We start from the raw sequence: 23,853 nt of genomic DNA on the forward strand, positions 1-23,853 counted from the left end.
ATTTTCATCCAGGATAGTGTACAGTGTAGGGTCAAGTTCATGGAGGGGTGAGTGGTCGCCAACACCCACGTCATTTATTACCAAGGCCTTCTTCTATTAATGAACACCTACGACTGCTGTCTCCTTATTGACTTCTTCAACCTGTTCCCCCAAAAGGTAGGTGTGATAGGTACCAAACTGTGTCTGTGTGCAAAAGATGCGTGGTGAAGTAGGTAAAACCAGTTTGAACCAAATCGCGCGCGCGTGTGTGTATGTGTGTGTGTGTGTATGAGTTGTGCGGTGAAGTAATACCAGATTGAACCAAACCGTGTGTGTATATTAGTGATGCGGTGTGAAGTAGACAAAACCAGATTGAACCAAACCGTATAAGTGTATGTGTACGTGTATGAAAGTTGGGCTGTGAGGCGGGGCAGCAACTCTTAACACTGTCACCGCGCCAGAATTCTCATCTGTGCCAAGTGTTGATCTTTTCCACAGTTGCCAGTCTGTGTGTATATGTTCATCTATTATACCATATCAAGAGACGTAAGATTCTGATGGAAAATATCTGATCTCGATAATGTAAGCATGAATGTAAAATATAGCGGGAAAATTTTCTTCAGCAATAAGAGGCGTTATCCATGAAGGGGGGGGGGCACACAGTCATACTTAGACTTTATTATTAAAAAGTGTTTTCATGGGTTTTGGAGCTCATGTGTGTGTTTGTGTGTGTGTAAAGAAGGCATTTTAGCGTGTTTATGATTTCGAAAGTTCTATATCTATCAAATCAACTTTGGATCCCTGAACTGGCCCTTAACCATGTATACAAATTCACATTGATTATAATGCTTATTTACATTCGGAGGATTCAAAGTTAGCTACTGATTTTTTAACCCATAAAAACCCTGGGATCGTCTTCTTGACACATAAAATATACAGACCTTTGAAGCCTGACCTAAATTACCCCTTCACGATAATCGAGATTGGTGTTGGCAGAGTCAGGCAGGTCACCAGGTTGTGATTGATTGATACGTTATTGAGATACAAAAAACATTAATACATCTCAAAGGGATGAAGTGACATAAGTCATCCCCACCCCAGTCCAGGAATGTCCCTCTCAGGACTCATATAAGTCCCTAATATTTCATATAATCAGTTATAGTACATAATTATATTCTAGATGCAAAATTTCTATATTTCTCTCCAGGTTGTCGTTAGATTAGTTGCGCCACATGCTTCTTGGGGCTGACGTCATGGGGCTAGGCTTTTACACTGAGAAGTTCCGCATTGGGGGTAGTTCGTTGTCTCACTTATATAAAAAATTCCCCGTTTTCACTCTTAGTATTTTTATACTCCTCCCTTGATTGGTGTGGCGATGATATCAATTGGCCCTAAACAGTGATAAATAGTCAAATAAAAATGAATTACTGTGGTGTGATAATGGTCATATTACGACTCCAAATTGTGCGCTGTATACAATTGTACACTTATAAGACAGAAAAAAATATATTGGCTCATAATTCATATTTATATTATGGGAAATTGTTTCCATACAGCTTATAGAATTATTTGAACCTTTTAACCTTTAGTAGACTCGAATTGTCAAGTTGCTGCGCCTCGCACTGTTGGTTGGTGTATATCCTCCACAATTAACAGACACGTTATAAAGTAGTTGTTGTGTTGCTAGGTACTGGGTTTACCTCAAGATGCTTATTGGAACTTCGAAATAGTCCCGGAGAAAATTAGCAAGAATAATGGGAAGATCTTACACACACCACTGGTTTCTTTCTTCCCAACGGTCATCCCAAGCTATGGTGGCCTTTATGCATACAGTATTAGGACTTAGGTGAAATAGGACATGGATAAGATACTAGTTTTTAGTCCTTGAAATAGGATGGCTAGAACTGCACTCGACGACCTTCACTGCCTCTTAAGTTGTAAACTTAGGTACCCATTTATATCTAGGTGAACTGGGAGCGCCTGGGAATCGAACCAACCCCTGTAACAGGGGTTGGTGTTGAATATTACAGTTGAATATTACATTACTAAGTTGAATTACATGTTGAAAAAGTTAAAATTATCAGCCATGATTACCTGTAGTTTCATAGTTGTAGACACACTTGTATGGACACCTTGTTGCAATGGAGCATGAGTTTGTATTCTCATGTGAAAGGTGTTGAGTTAGTGGAGCGTGAAAAACCCTATTTCTACAGTAGTCGCCTACACTACACTATCTTCATATCAGATCACTACCAGCCGACGGAAACGTTAGCTCTCGGTAGAGGACTACTGCTGCTGCCAAAACCATTGTCAGCCTTTATGTACAACACACGCACACACACACACACACATATATATATATATATATATATATATATATATATATATATATATATATATATATATATATATATATACGGAAAATGGAAACAACGGTGTGATTTTATCAAGATTTATCTTATCCACGTTTTCATTGTGGATCTACATGAAAAAAAAAAAAAAAAAAAAAAAAAAAAAAATATATATATATATATATATATATATATATATATATATATATATATATATATATATATATATATATATATATATATATATATATATATATATATATATATATATATATATATACTGTATATATCTGGAGTCAGCATTTATTATGGTTATACCCACCATGGTTATGCTTATCTTTCAACTAAATGTCTTGCCGTTTATCTCTTCACTGTACACCTATATTTACTGAAATCGCCATACAGTTTGGTTTAGCACGTACAATCAAAGACAAAAGTCGTATCGCGGTTTTGTCCAAAGATTAAATATAACTCGTGAAACATTATGAGAGCCCTACTACAAGGCAGAGCGCACCAAAAGTTTTAGCCCTTCGGCATATGTTTTCACCAAATTTCAGGACACGACTTTTGTCTTCCATTGTACAATATGTAATATGCAGTACGGGTATACAAAGCCTGGTCCTAGTTTCTTGACAGGATTCTCACATATTATTATTGAACGCACCAAAAAAGCCCATTCATAATGTAATTTTCACAAGATATTGCGTAAGATTTATCTCGGAATAAAACATTTAAATATACAGGTAGATAAAATAATAAGGCATGCATGTAGATAATTACCTTGTAAGCATAAAAGGAAATGAAGGGGCATTTAGTTATGTCCTCAGTTTCTGGGACAAACGTGATTTATGTTCGCATGATGTTGGCGGGAATAGAGGCATGGCGGGGTAAATGACTGCCCATGTTAAAAATACACTCTGACCTACATCACTAACATTTGACAATATCATACTCGAAAACTTTATTCAATTACGCAGGCTTAATGTTATTCTCCCGTCCTTTACCTTTACGTTATCATTAAATACGATAACGATAGTTATGTTATCAGTAATATAACGTTTTTATACGACAATCCGGATCACCTGAAGATTAAACACCCCAGCATATTTCATCTTAATATAAACCACGCTAATGCTAACCTGACCTAACGCCAACAGCATTACACATAACCTAACCAAAACTAACCCCTAAGGCCAGTGATGTAATCTGGGGGGTGGGGGTTGTTCTTCAGGTGATTCGAAAATCATTTGCACGTTACTTGGGCTAGTCCCGCTCTCAAGATTCAACCAGGAATTGTACCTGTAGACATATCAATCTACTTTATATATCTGCTGCCTGCATATTATGCCTATACACGCTGATTCAATGTAAACTTGTATGCCGATTTCACTTAATGATTTTACTTTTATCCTCTTCACCACTGATCGGCACGTTAGCTAGTAAACATAGAGGGAGAGACCGTTTGCCTGTCTCCCAACGCCCGGGTTTAACTTTTGCTCCTGAAGAACGACTATATTCACCACATCAAGGGAACAAGCTCAGTACAGTGTTGTGTTACACAGAACTTGTCTGGTTTGAACAACATCAACAAGTACCCTCGTCAGACAGCTGTAAATCGAGCCTAGGTACAACTCCCCTTGCGAGAACACCAGCTGCGTTTTGTATTTGTTGTATATATACAGTTGACTACATTACGTATTTGCTGTATATTGCTGCATATATAAAGTATGCTGTGGGGTTTCGTGATGTTGAATCGCACATAGGATGGAGGTGAGAACGGAAACTCAACTATGGTGGTTTTCTTATATAACTATATTATATACAAAACAGTCTGGTGCTGGGAAGTTGCTGCATGGTAGAGGAGTTGCTGTGGAGGAGCATATTTAGAGGAGGTGTTGCGTGTTGCAGAGCTCTAGGTAGAATGGATTTCACGGGGAGGGCTGTTTCCTAAGTCAACATATAACCGAACCCACACGGGGTAATAATATACTTGATTTAGTTCTGTCAAACAGAGAAAACCTCATTAGCAGTGTCGAGGTAGGGAACGAACTTGCAAACAGCGATCACAAAGAAATTAGATTCCAGTTAGATTTTCAGGGCAGACGTAAGGAAAATTCCACTAAAGTACCAGATTTCAGAAGGGCAAACTTTGACAGTTTAAAGAGGCAGCTGAGAGAGGGGGTGTCGCGCTTGGCCGTGAACCTGACAGATGACACCGACCTGAAAACGAGATCTGAGATTGCCGAGTTCCACGACAATTTAAATAGTGAGTTACTTAATGCACAAAGGCAGAACATACCATACAAAAAACTCAGATCAGACAACAATGACCCTAAATGGATAAATAATTATTTAAAGAACATCATTGGCCAAAGGAAGGCTATAGGTAGAAGGATAAATCGTGGCGAAATTCACCTCCGGGACTATTATAGGGTATTGGCGAGTAGGGTTAAAACCGAGATAAGGAAAGCAAAGAGGAATAATGAGGTAAGGATAGCAAGGGGGCGAAGACAAACCCCAAAGGATTCTACCAAGTGTATCAAACTAAAACACGAGAAAAGATTGGACCAATACGGTCAGACACCGCGAGCTCACTGATAACGACAGAGAAATGAGCAATAATTTGAATAAATATTTTTCAACAGTTTTCACCACCGAAAATTTAAACATGATACCCGAGGCACCGACTCTATTCAGAGATAGTGAAGAAAACAAATTAAGCGAGATAGTAGTGACTAGTAACGATGTTAGTAAGCAAATAGACAAACTAAAGCCTAATAAGTCACCTGGTCCCGATGAGATATTTGCCAGAGTATTAAAGGAATGTAAGGAAGAGCTTAGTATGCCCTTAGCAAAGTTGTTTAACATGTCCTTAAAAACAGGTGTAGTAACAGAATCCTGGAGGATAGCGAATGTAATACCGATTTTCAAGAAGGGGGATAGATCTCTATCCTCTAACTACCGCCCAATCAGTCTAACATCAATAGTAGGCAAATTACTGAAAGCAATCATTTCAAACTCTATTCGAAATCACCTGGAGAAGCACCTATTGATCAATGATTCCCAGCATGGCTTTACAAGCGGACATTCTTGTCTAACTAATCTATTAACATTCTTTTCATCAGTTTTCGAATCGGTGGACGAGGGGCACAATTATGATGTGGTATATCTCGACTTTAGCAAAGCCTTCGACAGAGTCCCCCACAAAAGACTAATTAGAAAGGTAGAAGCTCATGGCATCAAAGGTAACATCCTTAAATGGATTAGGGCGTGGTTACAGGACAGGAAACAGCCAGTGAGCATTAACGGCACTAAGTCCCATTGGAGCAACGTCACAAGTGGAGTTCCCCAAGGCTCAGTACTTGGACCATTATTATTTATTATATACATAAACGACATAGATATCCGCATAGACAGCAACATAAGTAAATTTGCTGATGACACTAAAATAGGACGTGTTATTAAATCTGACGAGGACTCAGCAAAACTACAGGAAGATCTAAACAAATTTTTCGAATGGTCTGAAAAATGGCAGATGAAATTCAAAGTGGACAAATGTAAAGTACTCAGTATAGTAGATGTAAACAGGGAAACCAGATACCAGATGAACAACGATGCCATAGAGAAATCCGACTGCGAGAGAGATTTAGGAGTAATGATAAGTAGGAACCTTAAGCCAAGTAAACAATGTGTTTTTGCTCATAACAAGGCTAATAAAGTACTTGGGTTCATACAAAGGAGTGTTAGTTACAAGACTAACGAGGTCATCCTAAAGCTGTATCTTGCTCTTGTGAGACCACACCTGGATTACGCAGTTCAGTTCTGGTCACCGTATTACAGAATGGATATAGAATCCTTGGAAAGAATTCAGAGGAGAATGACAAGACTAATCCCGGGCATTAGGAACCTTGAGTATAGAGACAGGTTAAAGCATCTTAATCTGCACTCCCTCGAGAGACATAGAGCGAGGGGCGACCTGATAGAGGTGTATAAGTGGAAGGCAGGGCTAAACATAGGGGACATTACAAAGCTACTCAAACTATCCAACCAGGAGCGAACTCGTAACAATGGTTTTAAATTAGACTACCCTTTGCAGTAACGTGACTCACTCACCCCCATTCTCCTCCCCCCACCCACCCCTCTTGTTAGCCCAGTCATGTGACACTCACATGATCAGCCCCCCATACCCCCTCCCCACCCACGCCACAGTTGCTAACTTGGGCTCTTAACATGTTGCATCACTTTGTATGTTCATTTAAGGGTTCATTTCTGGGGTACAAGGCGGCAGGACACTTTTTAGAACCTGTGTGTGTGTGTGTGTGTGTATGTATGTATAAAGAAGACGTTTGTAATACACACGCACACACACACACACATATATATATATATATATATATATATATATATATATATATATATATATATATATATATATATATATATATATATATATATATATATATATATATATATATATATAGAAAGCCCACACAGGTAGACAGTTTCATTCACTTTTTATCGAATCACCTGGAGTCTACCAAAATGTCAGTTTTTTCTGCTATGTTCTTAAGATGTCTGCGTATTTGTGACTGAATTTATTGACGATGAATTGAAACACATTCGTTCCATTGCACAGAAACTCGGGTACCCTTCTGTGTTTGTTGATCGTTGTTTTAAAAGGGCTAAAAAATCTTTTCATTCCTCTCAAGCCAGGCAAATTCCTACACTTAAGAATATTTTGACTCTGCCCTATCGTAATGAATTTGTCCCGTTAGTTCGGTCCCTCAAGCTTCTAAATATCAATGTTGTTTTCAAGTATGACTCAACCATTACCAATATGTTAATAAGAAATAGCCCAAGTTTGAATGTAAATGGAAGTGTTTATTGTATTCCATGTAGCAAATGTAATTGTAATTATGTAGGACAGACAGGAAAAACACTGCAGCTCAGAATCAAACAACATAAGTATAATATCAGAACAGCATCTGAAAGCAGTGCTTTGTTCGTTCATGTTAGGAATAATAATCATCCCATTGCTTGGGAAAAAAGCTTAGAAATATTTAAATCATCTTGTGTCACAGAAAGACTTCTGGTTGAAGCTAGTTTGATTAAGGAATTAAAATCAATAAACCTTAGTGTTGGTCAGTTCAAAACTGATAATATGTTGCATAAATTTATTTGTCAGTGGCCCAAGGTTAAAAATGCTTTGAAAACCTTTGATCTAGATGTATGATAGTTATTTAGTGCAGTGGTTCTCAACCTTGTTTGCCCCATGCACCCCTTTCACCATATGTCAGAATGTCATTCCCCCCTCCTTTCCAAGATTGTCTGCCTCAAAAAGTGCATTCCAAATAATATGCATATAATACTGAAAATCCTTTATTTTTTCCATATTAGTATCAGTTTCCCCCCCCCTGAAAACCTGAGGGGGGAAATTCCCCCCTGGTTGAGAACCCCTGATTTAGTGGGTCCCTTATTTTTGACCTGACCTGACTAGTCACGTCACCCCCCTTCTCTTAAGCTCCTCTACGTGTTTGTTGGTGTGGGGATTAGTGGATGACATCATTATGACCTGATCTCATGTTTTTAAGGTCACCCTGTATATTTAAGCCTCTCTCTGTCCATGTAATCCAGTTGCCTCTGAAGATGTCTTAAATAAAGACGAAAGCTAAGGTGCTCCGTTGTTTCCCTTTTCCCGTGTGATTTTATCAAGATTTATCTTATCCACGTTTTCATTGTGGATCTACATGATATATATATATATATATATATATATATATATATATATATATATATATATATATATATATATATATATATATATATATATATATATATTGCTAGGTTTAAATTCCGAATATTATATGAATTTTCAGATGTTGGCATGACTAGTTTTTAAGTCATGCACACATTGTAAACACCTCTACTCATACTGTACAATGTAGCAGCACCAAGTATGAGCTTGTAGTGGATTTCTCCCCTACAAACGCTGTTTGTCGCTGCATAGCCGACCCCACGAATTCCTCTGTGTATGCCTCGTGGTCTAGGTCAACCAGCGCCGCCATACATCACGGAGGTCAACTACTAAGCCACGCCTACCCCCGCTATTTAAGACCTGACCTCGTGGTGATCTCTCTCTCTCTTCTCCGCAAGGTGGATAGCCCACCTGCTGTTAACCTTCTCCTCTACTTCCCACTTCTAAACTTTACCTTGTACTATACCCTTCTCCCACTCTCAGAGCCACTGCTCTCTTCTCTCCATATAATCATCATCATCATCTCTCTCTTTCTACCTACACCAACCAGCCAGCAACACACCTCCTCCTCCGCCTGCCTGGCGGTCCTCGCTCACGCCGGCGAGCATGGCCACCCACAGGCTGGTCCTCCTCTGAACACCCTCACCAACCAGCTCTCTCTACATCACGCTTGTAACCATGCTGCCTTGCCAGCACCAAGCTGCATTGTACATCCAATACAACATGTACACAGAGAGCACATTGTGAGTTTCCTTTCTCCATCCCATCCTGAGTGAGAACCAAACATCCCATACCCCACAAGCTCTTTTAGGTGCAGGTTAGACAACCATTGGCACAAGTCCAGGCATAGTAGAGGAGGACCTGTGTCTAACCTGCCAACAACACAAAGGGGTCACCAAACTGACGAGTGAAGGAGCCGAGGTATAAAGTTTGAACCCCCATGTGTCGGGTGGTCTCTATGTTGAATAAATCCTCTTGCGTTAGCCAAATAAAATATTAAAAGCAGCGTCCCTGTAGTGAGGAGTTCAGTAAGCAAGCCTGACTCAAGCTCAAGAAAATTACCCGAGATTTTGTTAAATTAATTTAGGTTAGATTTTCCATTTAGATATTTTTTCTCCAGATTTCAGAAATTGCCCCACACAAAGGATACCTATCTTACTGAAAGGAGACCGTGTTATTGTTTGTCAATAATACTCAATATTTCTCACTCGGTATCTATATAATCTACCTATATCTATCGATCTATCATGGATCAAGTCACGTGACTTCTATTTACATGTCTATTTATCTACCTAGACCTACTTTCCTACCTACTGTACTTATATATCTATCTACCTACCTATTTATTTATCTATCTATCTATTTATCTACTTAACTACCTATTCTATAGGAACCGGTTGGGGCAAGTCCAGCAACTTCCTCCCACAACACAGTCATCTCACGTGTACGGGAGGTGGGGGGGTGGTGGACCGTGTGGGGTGAGACACGTGAAGTTAGGCTCTTGGCAGCTCCCATCGTTGTGTGAGGCGGGGAAGGGGGGGAGAGGGAAGGAGCAGAGTAAATGAGGGACCTAAGAGAGAAAACGATGAAGCTATTTGTTTCCTATTTAACAAACAGACAAATGAATGAAGAGTTGATACTGGTTCCGGCTTTGAAGTTTGATAAAAAATAATCGGATCACATAAAGATTAACCCACTCCGTTAATTTCACATTGAGTACTAGCTACCTTAACGTTAACCCAACCTAACTAGAAGTAAATTAGATAAAAAAAAAATAATACTGTGGATGATGAAACACATGCTTGGCTTTTTGTTCACCGTCACCAAAGACAGAGACTAGACCACAAGTCGGTACCTTCTACACCTCTGTTCTTGAGTGTTTGTCCAGGGCTATTTTGAAGAATAGTACCAGTTCTGTTCTCGCCTCCACAGGTTGAGGTAGTGGAGTGTTTCATAGGTCTACCACCCTCTGTGTGAAGATTTCCTTGTATTCATCTTGCATGACAACCTAGCGAACTTGAAGTTATGTCATCTTGTGTTGGTGGCGAGTGTCTATGAGGTCCACCCTCTTGTGTTGTTGGTGCTATTCTAATGTTATGCATTACTACGGTTCAAGGTAGTTTAAACACGTAATCTTGGTAGGTAAAAGCACTTCGTCAATAATTGAAAATGAAGAGATAGAACTGCAATTTTAAAAAACCTTATGAGGCGTTTAGTTTCAGTTAATAAAGTATCTTCGTCAGGCTGGGACTTTTCTCCCTCATCATCAACACAACCAAGGTTTCACACCATTGAGTAATATTATTTCGTCTCCTTTGCGCTTTGTGAATTTATGTATTGTTTTTAAAAATCTCTTTTTCTCACGTATTCAACATTTAAATTTTCTTTACGTTTGGTATAAAGTCGTTTTTTTCTTTTTCAACGTTTTTCTTGGACTATCTTTGGGTGGGTCAACTCCTGTTTACCATTGTTTGTATGCCTGTTCTGTCTATATGAATAATGAACCAATATTAACATGTTTAATGATTTGAGAGAATAAAAGGTCTGTCAATCTATCAACCATCTATCCGTGTCTTTTTTTTTTTGAGAGGTGAACGATATAATGGAAGATACAATAATACTAGTGGTAGCGTATGATGGTGTGAGGCGTCTGGCGGTTCCCTCGGTAGTTGCTGAGGGTAAACATTGTCCTATGACGGAGAAAGTGAATCGTTCCTGCTAGAGGTCTTACTTCACTCCTACCAGTTGTGTTGTCCGAGTTCAGCGTTCTTCCTAGAATTCAGGAGGACGGTAAGATAGAGAAAAGGGTGTGTGTGAGAGGGAGGGGGTGAGTGTAAATAGCGAGCTGAGTAGAGAGTTGTAGTGTTAGCGGAGCTGGACGCCATTTATCAGCGGATGGGCTCGTGAACATCAGAGACCCAGCCAAGAGGGGTTGTGGGGGTGAGGGGGAGCAGGGCGTGCAAGGGGTGCACACCACTAGAAGTCTCAGTATCAAGGTAGAACCGACTGGCAAGTGACAAGAGGCGAGGAAGCTCCCAGGATCAACGTGTGGTCAGGGCCTGCAGTACCTGTCGGCAGTGTCACAGCAGTAACTCATTTCAAGCAAACTGGATACTTACCTTCAACACAGTTTATTCTTACTCTCGCAAGATGAGGTAAATTATAACCTGTCGAAAAGGGTAAACGTGGAAGAGACCGTAAGCACCAGAAATAACTAATGGAATTAACCAAAATTTCAGGAGATACTATTTGCATGATACTGAACAGGAAAATGTAAGTGAGAATGTACAAAACCTGACCTTATCTTACCTAAACTATCCTAAGTTCCTAACCTGTGCTTTGTTGTTTCGTTTTCTTACTCTCATACAAACAACATCTCTAGAAAAAAAAATTAATGAATTCAATCCAATATAAAATAAGAGTAGTGGACGAGTGAAACAAGTTACCAAATATCATCATTAACTCGAATACGCTGGATAGCTTCAAACACAGGTTGGATGGATATATGAGCAATAGGGGTTGGGTGTAAATGGGACTGCCCTGTACGGGTCAATAGGCCCACTGCAGTTTCCTCCATTCTTATGTTCTTAAGATTGTCGTTCGTTTCTATGTAAACAAAGACCATGGATGTTCCCGTATAGCAGATTATGTGAACCAAAACATGGACACCACGGGAGATCCAACGGTGTCATAATTATGGTAAATATCTTTATTTCGGTAAAATTTTAGTTTTGGTTATTCCTGTATTTAGATGTAACCCAACCTAATCAGCCTAATGTAACCTAACCAACCTAACTTTGCCACAGAACCCAGGAACTCTATCTAACCTAACCAAGGGCTTCCCCCCCCCCCCAGACCCCTCTTAAGATTCCCCGGATGACCTTTATTTCTTCGTCTACAGAGGACATGAGCGTGATACTGTATTACCACCATATGATGAGTGTTCACAGTGTTTTTACCCTGTTGTTTCCCTCTTCTTTCATGCCCTCCCCACTAACAAGTAATTTATGATAGAAGGATAGGCAAAAAAGGCAAAAAAATACTACAATGTTGTCCCTTCGATTTCATTACTCAGTATCATCCAAACAATATATGAAAATTTGGTGCAATTCCATAAAGTCCTTCTGGTGCTAAACGTCTCCTCCTTTACCTGGAAAAGTTTTAGGTTCGTGACAGTGTATTAATTCGTTTTCCAGAAGAAGCTTTGACAATGAGTTGTGAGTGTTGAAAATAGTGGAAGTTATTAGAAAAAAAGGTAATTTGTGTGTCGAGATTATCAGTACAATACTGTACTGTACAATGTTATCCCACCTTAACTTATGCAAGAAAAATTGATTATTGGACTTTTATATAGAAAACACTGGCCCAACCCAACCATGAGATACTATTGTTTCTCCTGATGTGTTTTTATGTTCTATGTACAGGTGGTAATAATTTTGTATGGAAATGATTCGTTATGTCCATTTTCTCCTTCAATTAGGTTAGGTTAGTTTAGTGTTTGTAACTGCTACAGTTTTTCATGAAGAGGTTGGATGTTTGTAACACTGCCACAAGCTACTGAATAGGTGAGCGAAAACAGATCAATCGGAGGAGTCATTCCTGTTTCTCCATATACTTCTACAACTCCTTCCTCCCCAATTCCCCTTTATCAGTTATTGCATTTAAAGATCTTATCATTATCTCTCAAACTAAACCTAAGGGGTGTTGGTGGTACAGTGGTAACAGCGTATCTCTCACCGATATGTCAAGGGTTCGAGCCTCGATCAGGACACATGTTAGAAGGGTGTTATCCAGTGTGACCCTCACTACCAAGCATCACAGGTTTCCTGGTCACCGGTTTGCTCCTGTAATAAATTTGTATAGACCAACTGCCCGGTTGGCTAGTAAGCTGGTGAGTGGTAAAATGATAAATGGTGCAGGTGTTCAGGTTTTCCCAATACTGTATCTCTTTTTCTCCTTGCTTGGTGCAGCTGTAATCAGTAAATCCACCTTTCTATATATAGTATATACCTGTATTTATATCTGATCCATAATCTTCAGGAAGTATAACTCCATGTTTCATTATTCAATAATAACAACCCACCATTCATTTTTAGACACTCCTTATTATTGTCCCAAACTTAACTTTCCTCTCCCCATCTAGGTTTCTATCAATCTTTATACAGCCGTAGTTGATTGTAAAGGTTACCTGAAGATTAGACAACCCAGCTTATTTCTCCTGATGATCAAACTCCTTAATGCTACCTGGGGTGGGGGGGGGGTTAATTAGTTATGTTAATAATCAGGTGAAATAAACTTGGGTGTCTAAACTTCAGGTGATATGCTTTAATTTATTATTAATAGCCGAGTACAGGAAACAGGTGTCATTAGTTTCCACCCCCTTGCCCATGGGTATCTGTGGAAACTTATCTAGTAGGGGGGAGATGAAGCCCCCTCAGTTAAAGTGCATAGGAGGGAAAAAATCCCCACTTTTCAACTAATCTTTCTCAAGATTAGGTTAAGTTAGGTTTGGTTTGGTTGGGCTTCTATCCTAAAGGGATTTTGTCCAGGAGAGTTTTTAGTCTGAGGGGGATTTTGCCCTACACTTGGCTAGCTTCCATAGTCAGGTTAGGTTAGGTTTATTATACCTTGTAGCACTTCTATTACTGCACTGTACTGCATAATGAGCTTGAAACAACAAGTTTATATTAATTAATTATTATGGGGTCACATGAAACAATTATATTGCAATAACTTGTGTACAATAATTATAAACATGTTTGCTCAGTAAACACAAACACACAGATTAACACCAAATAAAAATGTGCACATGTTTCAAACTTATCCCTAGTGTACATAGACTGTATCAAAGTATAATAGCCTAAATAAACATATGCACTACTGTAAGCTGTAATTATAGATAGTATCATATGTTAATATTTACCCAATGGGGTTGGAACAAATCACAATAGAAATATGGGGAAGTGTAAGGGAAAAAATGGCACATTCTTTACAGATTTTTTTTGTCTTGTACACAAGCTACTGTGGAATAAAAACTGCGAGTGTGTCAGAGCTTGTCCGAAATTATCAAATAATTTTATATGAGTTCTTATTTATTTTCACAAATCTTTATTTTGTGAACATTCATCATCTATGGTCCAGATAAACGATCTCTTGCCGTATGCTGTACTGTATTCGGAGTAGTTTTCAAGTTCAGTAAAGTGCAGAGAGAATATTTATATATAGTAGTGGTACTATACTCTACTGTAATTTCATAGAAAAATACTGATTGATACTGTATTAGCTAATGGTTATTTGCCTTTTCAGCACCTGTATGCATTGTTTGGTGCCGACCCGAGTGCTGTACAACGCCAGTCGTGCAGCTTGTGGAGGTGTTGGCACACCCACCACGCAGGTCAGGGATGGTGTATACAAGCTGCTGTGGATCATCCCGGACACTTTGTCAAACAGCAGCTCCCTCAATACCAGGTGTTGCTCCTCACATGCCCACACTCCCGGTACATGTCTCGAAGCTGACCATTGTAGCTCTCGGAGAACAGAAACTCCGCCTCAGAATGTTGCAGTGAAAGAACCACAGTCTACTAAAAAGTTTGATAATGTAAGATTACAGTTACATGCAATGAATGCAGGAGTTAATGAACCATCCGAGATGAATTCTAAGCGAAGCAGAGATCTGCTGTCTCCGCTGCGTCCGTTGCCACAGAAGAAGGTTAAAAGCAGCATTCGGACCTCAGAAGGCACCTCCAGATCTACACCTTTGGACTTTATCCCTCTACCTCCCAGCCCACCACAAGAAGAAAATGATTTTAATAACTTTTTTGTTATTGATACCAGACCCTCTAAGGTGTTGTTCGCAGAGAAAACACTTTGGCAGAAGAGCAGCAAAAAAGGTACAATCAGTAATACTGCTGTGAGTGAGTGTAGCAGTAATCGATTGGACCCAGTGAAGGATGAAGGAAGAGGAGGTTCTTCCATAAGTGATACTCGAGAAAGTGACAAAGTGACGGTGCTGTGTGATAGTGATGTTATATATGTTCCTTCCACTTCCAAATCTGAAAGAAATAAACCCTTTGATAAAGAAGATTGCAAAAATCATAAAATTAAAGAAAGAACTAAAGTTTGCATCAATATAAAGAAGAAGAAATTCCTAGCACTCTCGGGGGATGATGAAATTGATATTTTGTATGAAGGACCAAAAAAGAACAAACAAGATGAAGTGACGATATTGTGCACTGTGGGAGCATCTGAGAAGAAGCAAGATCCTGTACTGTCACCTGGAAGGTCACTTGTGCCTGACACTCAGTTCAGGAAGTGTCACACAGGACTGGGACTCAAGACCAAACCTAGAGAAGTGCACCTACGGGAAGAGATATCACTCCCATCCGAAAGTTTGAAGGGAAATAAGGGATCTGACCTCAACAAAAATAATGAAGACACTCCAAAATTTCAGAAGGTGAAGTTGATAGACCCAGATGTTGTAGAGATTGAGGATTCTCCAGTTGCATCCAGCAGCAGACCTTTGGAGATGGAAGTAATTGATATAATTGAGTCTGGCAAAGAAGACTGCATGAAGAGTGAATCATCAGATGATGAAAAAGGAGTTTTAGATATCAGCAATTCTGAATTCGTATCTCTACAAAAGTTACAAGTCAAAGACTTGCCTAACACAGAAATAGATATTAGCGATGAAGTACTTGACCTTCGGAAGGAATTAGAAAGGCTAAGAAAGTGGGATTTGACTGGTCTGGGACGTGAGGTTATGGATGGGAGAAATGTGAATGTCGGTGATACCATGTTTACTGCAATGTCATACAATGTGTTGGGTCAAACTCTGTTAGCAAGCAACATGTATCTGTATTCATCTTGTAAGGAGGAACATCTCTCATGGCCATACAGATGGGCACTGCTGCAGCATGAGATAGGTGACCTGGAGCCAGATGTGCTCATGTTGCAAGAGGTTCAAGCTTCTCATTACCACAGTCACTATTTGCCATGGCTCACCTTCCAGGGTTATGATGGATTGTATAAGAAACGAACAGGGCTCAAGGATGATGGCTGTGCCATATTTTTCAAAAAGAGCAAATTCGCTCTTATAGAACACAGTAGTGTTGAGTATCTTCAACCAGAAGCCAAAGAAGTCCTGGATCGTGACAATATTGGCCTCTTAGCAAAACTCTCGCCAGTATCACAACCAAATTCACCTGCACTGTGCGTGGCAACGACTCACCTGTTGTTCAATCCAAGGAGACATGATGTAAAGTTGGCTCAAGTGGTGTTGCTTCTAGCAGAAATAGACAGACTCAGTTACACAGGAGAGCAGGGGGGTAGATCTCAGTACTGTCCTGTAATACTAACAGGAGATTTTAATGCTGAGCCCCACTCTGCTTTAATACACTTTTTGAAGGAAGGCCGACTTCACTATGAGGGTCTTGGTAGTAAGACTCTTGCCCGGCATGGAACTATTGGCCCCTTGCTAGGGCCAGAACTCTTCCCTCGCTCCCTAGGTCTCACAGATCGCTGTCAACATGCAGTGTTGGCTCAAAGTCGCTATTTAGAGCAAGCACGTGGTCCCATCTTTTCACTGTCAGACAAACGAAAGCTTGAGGAATCATTAATACATTTGTATCATTCAGACCGTGAGTTGCCAGCTCATAGATCTGCTAATTCCACCAACCAAGGTCCTACGCCATCTGGATGGTTCTCTCATGGCTTCAACTTTAACTCTGTTTACCGTCACCGATTGAGCCGCCTGGGGATGGCTCCTGAAGCCACAACTCGCCAAGATGGTTGGACCACAGTTGACTATATGCTATACTCCCGTAATTACTCTAATAAATTTAGCAGACCAGTTGACGGAAAGCTGAAATTGTTGGCTCGATATGGGCTGTTGTCTGGCCCAGAAGCCGATAGATTTTCTCCCCTTCCTTCCGCAGTTTCTCCTTCTGATCACTTTCCTCTTGCTGCACAGTTCTTGCTGAGAAAATGATTTTTATTAATGCATTTGGGTAATGATAGAGGGACTCAAGACATGACAAAGTTCATTTTCAGTAGGAATCGTTCAAATTTTGTAAGCAAACTTATTTATTTAATGTTTGAAAGGATTTACAGGTATATACTGTATTGTGCAGTACTGTAGTTTAATATTCATCATTCATTTTTGTACAAAAGCATTTGTAAATACAACTTCAGATAATAGTGTACATGATGGACCTTTTTATACTGTAGGAAAAGATGCGAGTACACGATGTTCAATACTTGAAGCAAGTTTTAGTCGTGTCATGTTATCCTATTTATTTATGATTAGATAGTGAAGCATTAGTACATACTTTCGTCAGCATTTTCCTTTGGCAGAATTGGACCATTATGCAATTCAAATTTTTTTTTTAGTAAGTGTTCACTTGTGTACATTCAGTAATATGGTATCCAACTTATTATTCTGTAATACGGATGTTGACTGTTATATGATTGATAAACGATCGATTGGATTTACAGTGTTAAGAAATTAACACCAAATACCCTGTACTGCTATGTGATGGTCACTACCTGAATGCTTTTCCTGTATTGCCACTGCAATAGCTCCATATTCTGACATATGATGACGCAATCTCAGAATGGCGTAACGTGTGTGACCCACGCGGGATACATGTGAGGCTCTGCCGGTCCTTGACTGCCAGGCTGAGCAGTCACATCACCCATGTGGAAGAAGCTATTCTTTGTACAGTACATAAAATAATATATACCTTATACTGAACCAGTAAAAATGATGAATAATAAAAATAATACTAATAAATAAAATAAAAGAGAAAACTATTGCATTACCATTTGGCAATAGTTTCCCTACACACGGGACACGAGACAGAGAGCAGCTGAGAAACCCCACTCCACTCCCCCTCCCCACTCTATAACTCCTGCAATCATAAGAAATGTTTATTCCCTTTGTTTTTTACATGATAATTAAATTATTTTTTTTTTTTTTTCCTATTTTGTATGAATGATTGCATATGCATGTAACTGTAAAAGAAAATTTGAAGAATATTGCGTATGTCTACCCGAAATTACGAGTTGAAAAATAGCTATAACATACCTCCCTCTCAGCTTGCTAACTTTGGCTGGCACACAATGAAATTTTTATTTCCTTTGTTTTTGACCTTATGTTAATTATTTCTTTTACTTTTTTATCACTATGCATGTAACAGTAAAAACAAATTAAGAAAGTTACATGTGTCTAGTGTCTACCCGGTTTGTGACAACTCCCGTGCTCATAAGACATGTTTATTCTCTCTGTGTTTTTAACCTCATAATCATTATTATTTTTTGTACATTCTGTATGAAAGATTGTGTATGCATGTAACAGTAAAAAAGTCTATAAAATTACATCTGTCTACCCGAAATAATGAGTTGAAAAATGACTGCTCTGAGTGAAAACTATTCAGGGTCTCGGGAACGGAACCTAGTTTCCCCCTAGGTTATTAAGATCGATGTACCCCTGTACAATTGATCACTGTACGAGGGCTTTTAGACATCCATAACTCCATCATATAACGGTCAACACCTGTACAGTAAATGTTTCAGTTCATGTGTTGTGTTAAATTGTGGTTAAGTTTGTCTTCCACATGATTGAGTTTGACTTGTATGAACAGTATGACCACAGCTGTTGTGGGTTTCAGTCTTCACGGCACTGTACAGTAGGATGGTAGAGAACTAATTATCTATAAGCCTGATTGATGAACTTTTCATTGGTACTTGGAGTTTTAACTGGAAGTAGTGAACAGATTTAATGATTTTTTCAGTTTTATTTTTTTATTTATTTTTGTTCTAGTGCTGGAGAAGAAAAATTCGGTTACAATTCTTGAAAAAGGCAATATTTTGTTGTATAATTTTGATGGTTGAAGGCTATTGGACCCCTAAGTTTGTTTATAAGGAGATTGTTTAATATATTGGCATGGAGGTGATCACAAGGAACTACATTGCCATGGGTCTTTTTTTTTTAATATAGTATTGCTATATTTTTATAATGAAATGAATTAATGTCAATCATGTTTAAACTCTGGCAGAATTTACCGTGGGTGTTGTCACTTCAAAAGAACAGCTTTTAAACATTTGAGATTGAAAGTTGTTGTAGTACATATTGAGCATCAACATGAGGCCACCAGAAGTGTGCACAGTAGTCAGCGGTCTCACAAGTGTGACTCGTTAGCTTGGCAGGAGGATCACTTATGCTCATAAATTCTTCTTTATTTAATATCAAAATTTAAATAATGTTAATTACTTTTATGTTAAGTGATGTAATTTATCCCACCCCCTCCTCTTCCCCTCACAGTGGAGATTATTTTGTACACAAAAAACAGGACTTTCTTGGGTTCACATGTTCAGTCTTACAATGTTCACATGTACAATCTTAGGATTAGAGTGTGTACATAGGCACTTCATTTCAATTTTCTTTTTAGTTCTTTCTCGAGAGTATTTTATATTGTTTTTCACTTGAATAATGTACAGTATACTTTCCCTAAGGATCACTTAATTCTCTTTGTACACTAGTGGTATGGAAGTTTGTGATATTTTGGAAACGTAAAATCTAACTAATCATCGTTTGAATAACCAATTCACATCCAGTTCACATCCATATATATATATATATATATATATATATATATATATATATATATATATATATATATATATATATATATATATATATATATATATATATATATATATATATATATATTTTTTTTTTTTTTTTATATGAATAGTACACAAGGGGTGCAGTTGCTGAGTGGATACAGCACTCGGCTTCTGTCTTAAGGGTCGCTGGTTTGTGCCCAGGGCACCCCCAGTTCACCCAGCTGCGAATGGGTACCTAACTTTGTTGGGGAAGTGAAGTTGGTAGAGTGCAGTGCTGGCCACACACTCCTTATGTACTGAAAGGCTTAGTATACAATGAGCTGTGTCCACTTTGCCTCAAATGGGCTGCTTGGACTTGGGAAACCACTTCACTTTAAAATTACAGTACACAAGTAGAAACTATACCCATATCCTAAAAGGTGCACTCAACTCATTTAAATGATGAGCAACTTTTCAAATCTTTATTTTCTATTACAAGTATCCCTCACGTTACGGAAACTCGGCCATACAGAATTTATAAATTGTGACCACTAAATTTCGGATACAGCCCGTAAATTTGAGCATAGGGAATTTGGGTAAATTTTCAAAATTTTCAACACAAAAATTTCCATATAGAATGAAAAAATTCACTGGCATAATTTATTTGGTGTGTATTTCTTGGTATTCACTACCACCAAGTGTGGGTACACAGCACACCCATGCCACTGGACTGGGTTTGTTTATGTCTCCCAGCATGCATGTTTGATCTTTCAACCTCAGCTCTTAAATGTAATACTTGTATTTATTTTATTCAAGGCTGTCCAGTGTATTAGCCTTATTCAAGATGAATTGAAAGAGGCCATCAAGTGCAAGTGAGAGCAGTGGTGCTAAAAGATCCTGTAAAGGAATTAGCTACGTTGGATATAAAACTTGGTGTATTATGGAGGTTTGGTGCGGGAAAAAATCTTAGCCAGATTGCAAACCCATTAGTGTTTACTACGTCTCCCAATAATTACCATTTCACCACCTCACTTCACGCAGCACTCAACATCCTTTGTGGTGAGTTAAATTCAAGTGTTTTGTGTATTTATCATCATATTATATCATGAAATAATCAATGTGTGTGTTTAAAAATGTTTTGCCGAAAAAGTTTCTTTGGGAACGCATCTCCAATTATTATATAATGGAAGTCAATGGGGAAATGGAGTTGATGTTATGGTCAACTTTTCAAGGACGCATCCCTTCCGTAACCTGGGGGATTACTATATATGTATATATATGTATGTATATATATATATATATATATATATATATATATATATATATATATATATATATATATATATATATATATATATATATATATATATATATATATATATATATATATATATATATATATATATATATATATATATATATATATATATATATATATATATATATATATATATATATATATATTAGGGTATACTTTTACTAGCTACAGTATGGGTAAGTAGTCACACATTCGTCCACCCTGTACATGCACACGCCCATTTACCACCCTCCTACCTCTCCATCCATTTGCCTGTGCACATATTGTATAAGTACAACCTCCAACTTTACTTAAGTCGGTGTTGTTTTTTATCGTTCCTTATTTGTACATGCCCTCTTGCAATCTTTCCTAAAAAAAAAAGAATAGCTAATAACTCATGATCAGATAAACTTTGATGTACTGTACCTGAGTTTACCTGGAGCTGTTTAGGTTTAGTGAGAAATGAGCCTAAGGCAGTGGCAGCAGTGTGTTGTTGATCTTCCCACTGTTGTACTGTACTATACTGTACTAAGGTATTTCTACCAAAAGCTGTATGATGTAGATATCACTGTGTATTAAATTCCTATCAGGAAAACTTTATATGTTTTGTTCTGTGAGCTCGAGAGAATTTTATTTTTCTGTTTTAACTGTACAGAACATAAATTATGTGTTGTGATATGTTGTAGGACAGGTATGTGGCAACATGTCTTGTGTTTCACATATGTTATGTTTCATCTGCAAAAAATGTGTACAAAATTGTGTGATTTCAGATAAGTGAACCTATATTTTGGGACATTTATTATTGTATACACTTAATACACTCTTAGAAATTTGCTGGTCCTTTGTATTACAAAATTGTATTTTGATACTGTAGTTAATATGATTAATATTTTTTCCTGTTTATAAGTCATTCACTTCTAAGGTAGTTTATATTAGGTACCAGTAACATGTATACTGTATTGTGGATGTTAAATTAAATTGTCCCAATATCAGAAGTGTTTAAATAACACTGAACCATTGACATGCCATCAGACTCAGGCGTTGGTAGGACAACACCTTAACTTGATCAATAACCGACCATTTTACTTACCCTATGCCATGATGTAGTTCTTGGAATTACATTAAATTATTATAATAGTAATATATCCTCATGGTACAGAACACAGTGTAGGTATTTCCAGTAGAATGATTGTATTTATGTGGTACAGTAGTCACTTAAGAGTGCTATTTACTAACAGAAGTCTTAACAATATTTAATGACAATAGTTTGGCATTTTTCATGAGTGGATAGACCAAGTCTGAGTCTACTTGTTGGTATAACAGTCAGCATTGACTTGTGAAATATCCTTGAAATACACTAAAGCCCTGAATGTATCTGTTTTAAATAATATACCATATCACTGATAAGCCACCAAGCACACCTATAGTTCATTCATGACATAACATAAAATATCAGGCACAATATATGGCATACAGGTACAGTACAGTATATAGTGTGTGAGGTTTGGGATCTTTATTCTAATCAGGTGAAATGGGTGAGAATAGATAAGTGGGATCCGCTCCTGTTCAACACCGTGGGGGACAAGACCAATGTTGACCTTGACACACACATGTCCCACGTAGTATGTAGGAATCTAATGATTTCCACATATAGCTCTAGTTTCACTCACACTTAAAGAGTACTGTTTGTCAATACTGTACTGCATGGAATTTCCACAAGATAAAAATGTCCGTAGAATTGAAAGTGGTAAGAAAAAGGTGCCAACAATTTGTCTGAGCTGAGGAACTTAAGTTGAGATTGAGGAAGGTGAAGATTTAATTGAGAGGAGGGAAGAGATGCACTGTACACTGCAGTATCATAAAGAAGTTTTGTATTTTGGATGGACGGAAAAGCTTACCTGAGCTAGTTGTGTCATTTAATTTAACACCCTTCACTCTGGGGACACCACTTTTAATATTTTATTTGGCTAACAACAGATGATTTTATTCGGCTCAGAGGGGTCCCTGTACACAAAGGGTTAAACATGGTAATTTGTCAAGAAACAGCAGGACAGTTCAGGATGGTGACAGGTAAAGGAAAACATTCATTATGGTGGGGGGAGCACACTTCTTGCAGTGCTTAGCTCTTCGTTATGGATCATATGAAGATTAATCCCTAGTTTATCTCACCTGATGATTAAACACCCTAATGCTATCTTACCTTAACCTGACCTAATCTAACCTAAGCTCTAGGTGAAATAATCTTCATATGTACGTATCTTTTTTTTTTTTTTTAAGGCTTCAGTTTGAGGAGCATTGAATGTTAGCTTTGGGCTGTTCGTCAATATGTCTAGAAATTTTAGTTTATTTAACTACAGTATTCTCACAGCTCTAATTAGATTGACGTAAGACTTGGAAGACAGTTTAGCCAGCAAGTGCATTTTGTCTGGGGTTTATAGACATAAATAAGTGTCGAGGTCAGAGCTATCATCATCAATACAGATATTTTAAGATATAGACCCGAGGTACTACATTCACTCCCCTGCCTGGTATATTAAAAATAACAATGTGTTCAGCTTGCTTCAAACTCATCCCATACACAACACAAATCATTACATGTATCCTCAAAACCAAGATAAAATTTGTGTGTGTGTGTGAGAAATGTAGAGCAGAAGCAGTGTGTCAAAGATGCCAGTAAGAATGATAAGCAGTACTGTAGTGATACAGCACATTTTGAGTACTATACTGCACTGTCATCTACCTGTTGGTCGTCTGGCATGACCTTGAAGGCCTGACTGAGTTGTACACAGCATAGTCTAACCCACCATGATACATGCAGAGTACAGTATATACATCTGCAGTATTTCATAAGAGACAGACGTATTAAT

At 38.2% G+C, this 23,853-nt stretch overlaps 2 protein-coding genes across 7 annotated transcripts in view; both read left to right on the forward strand.

Moving 5' to 3' along the window:
• Positions 1-21,978, forward strand: LOC121875338. Of its 6 annotated transcripts, none has more exons than XM_042379851.1 (2): positions 1-156; positions 14,392-21,978. In XM_042379851.1, the coding sequence occupies exon 2, from the start codon at positions 14,399-14,401 to the stop codon at positions 17,069-17,071; it is 2,673 nt and encodes an 890-aa protein (XP_042235785.1). In that variant the 5' UTR covers positions 1-156; positions 14,392-14,398; the 3' UTR covers positions 17,072-21,978. The 6 variants fall into 6 exon arrangements, with proteins under 6 accessions (XP_042235785.1, XP_042235784.1, XP_042235782.1 ...); XM_042379850.1 differs by lacking the exon at positions 1-156 and adding an exon at positions 10,727-10,875; XM_042379848.1 differs by lacking the exon at positions 1-156 and adding an exon at positions 11,047-11,358.
• The window catches only part of LOC121875339 (microsomal glutathione S-transferase 3-like), a 10,112-nt gene continuing 6,877 nt past the window's right edge, over positions 20,619-23,853 (forward strand). The window contains exon 1 of the mRNA XM_042379855.1: positions 20,619-20,748. The gene's annotated coding sequence lies outside the window, so the exon portion shown is untranslated. The remainder of the gene's footprint in view (positions 20,749-23,853) is intronic.

Source organism: Homarus americanus, unplaced genomic scaffold (assembly GCF_018991925.1).
Source record: "Homarus americanus isolate GMGI-L3 unplaced genomic scaffold, GMGI_Hamer_2.0 scaffold56241, whole genome shotgun sequence".
Lineage (NCBI taxonomy): Eukaryota > Metazoa > Arthropoda > Malacostraca > Decapoda > Nephropidae > Homarus > Homarus americanus.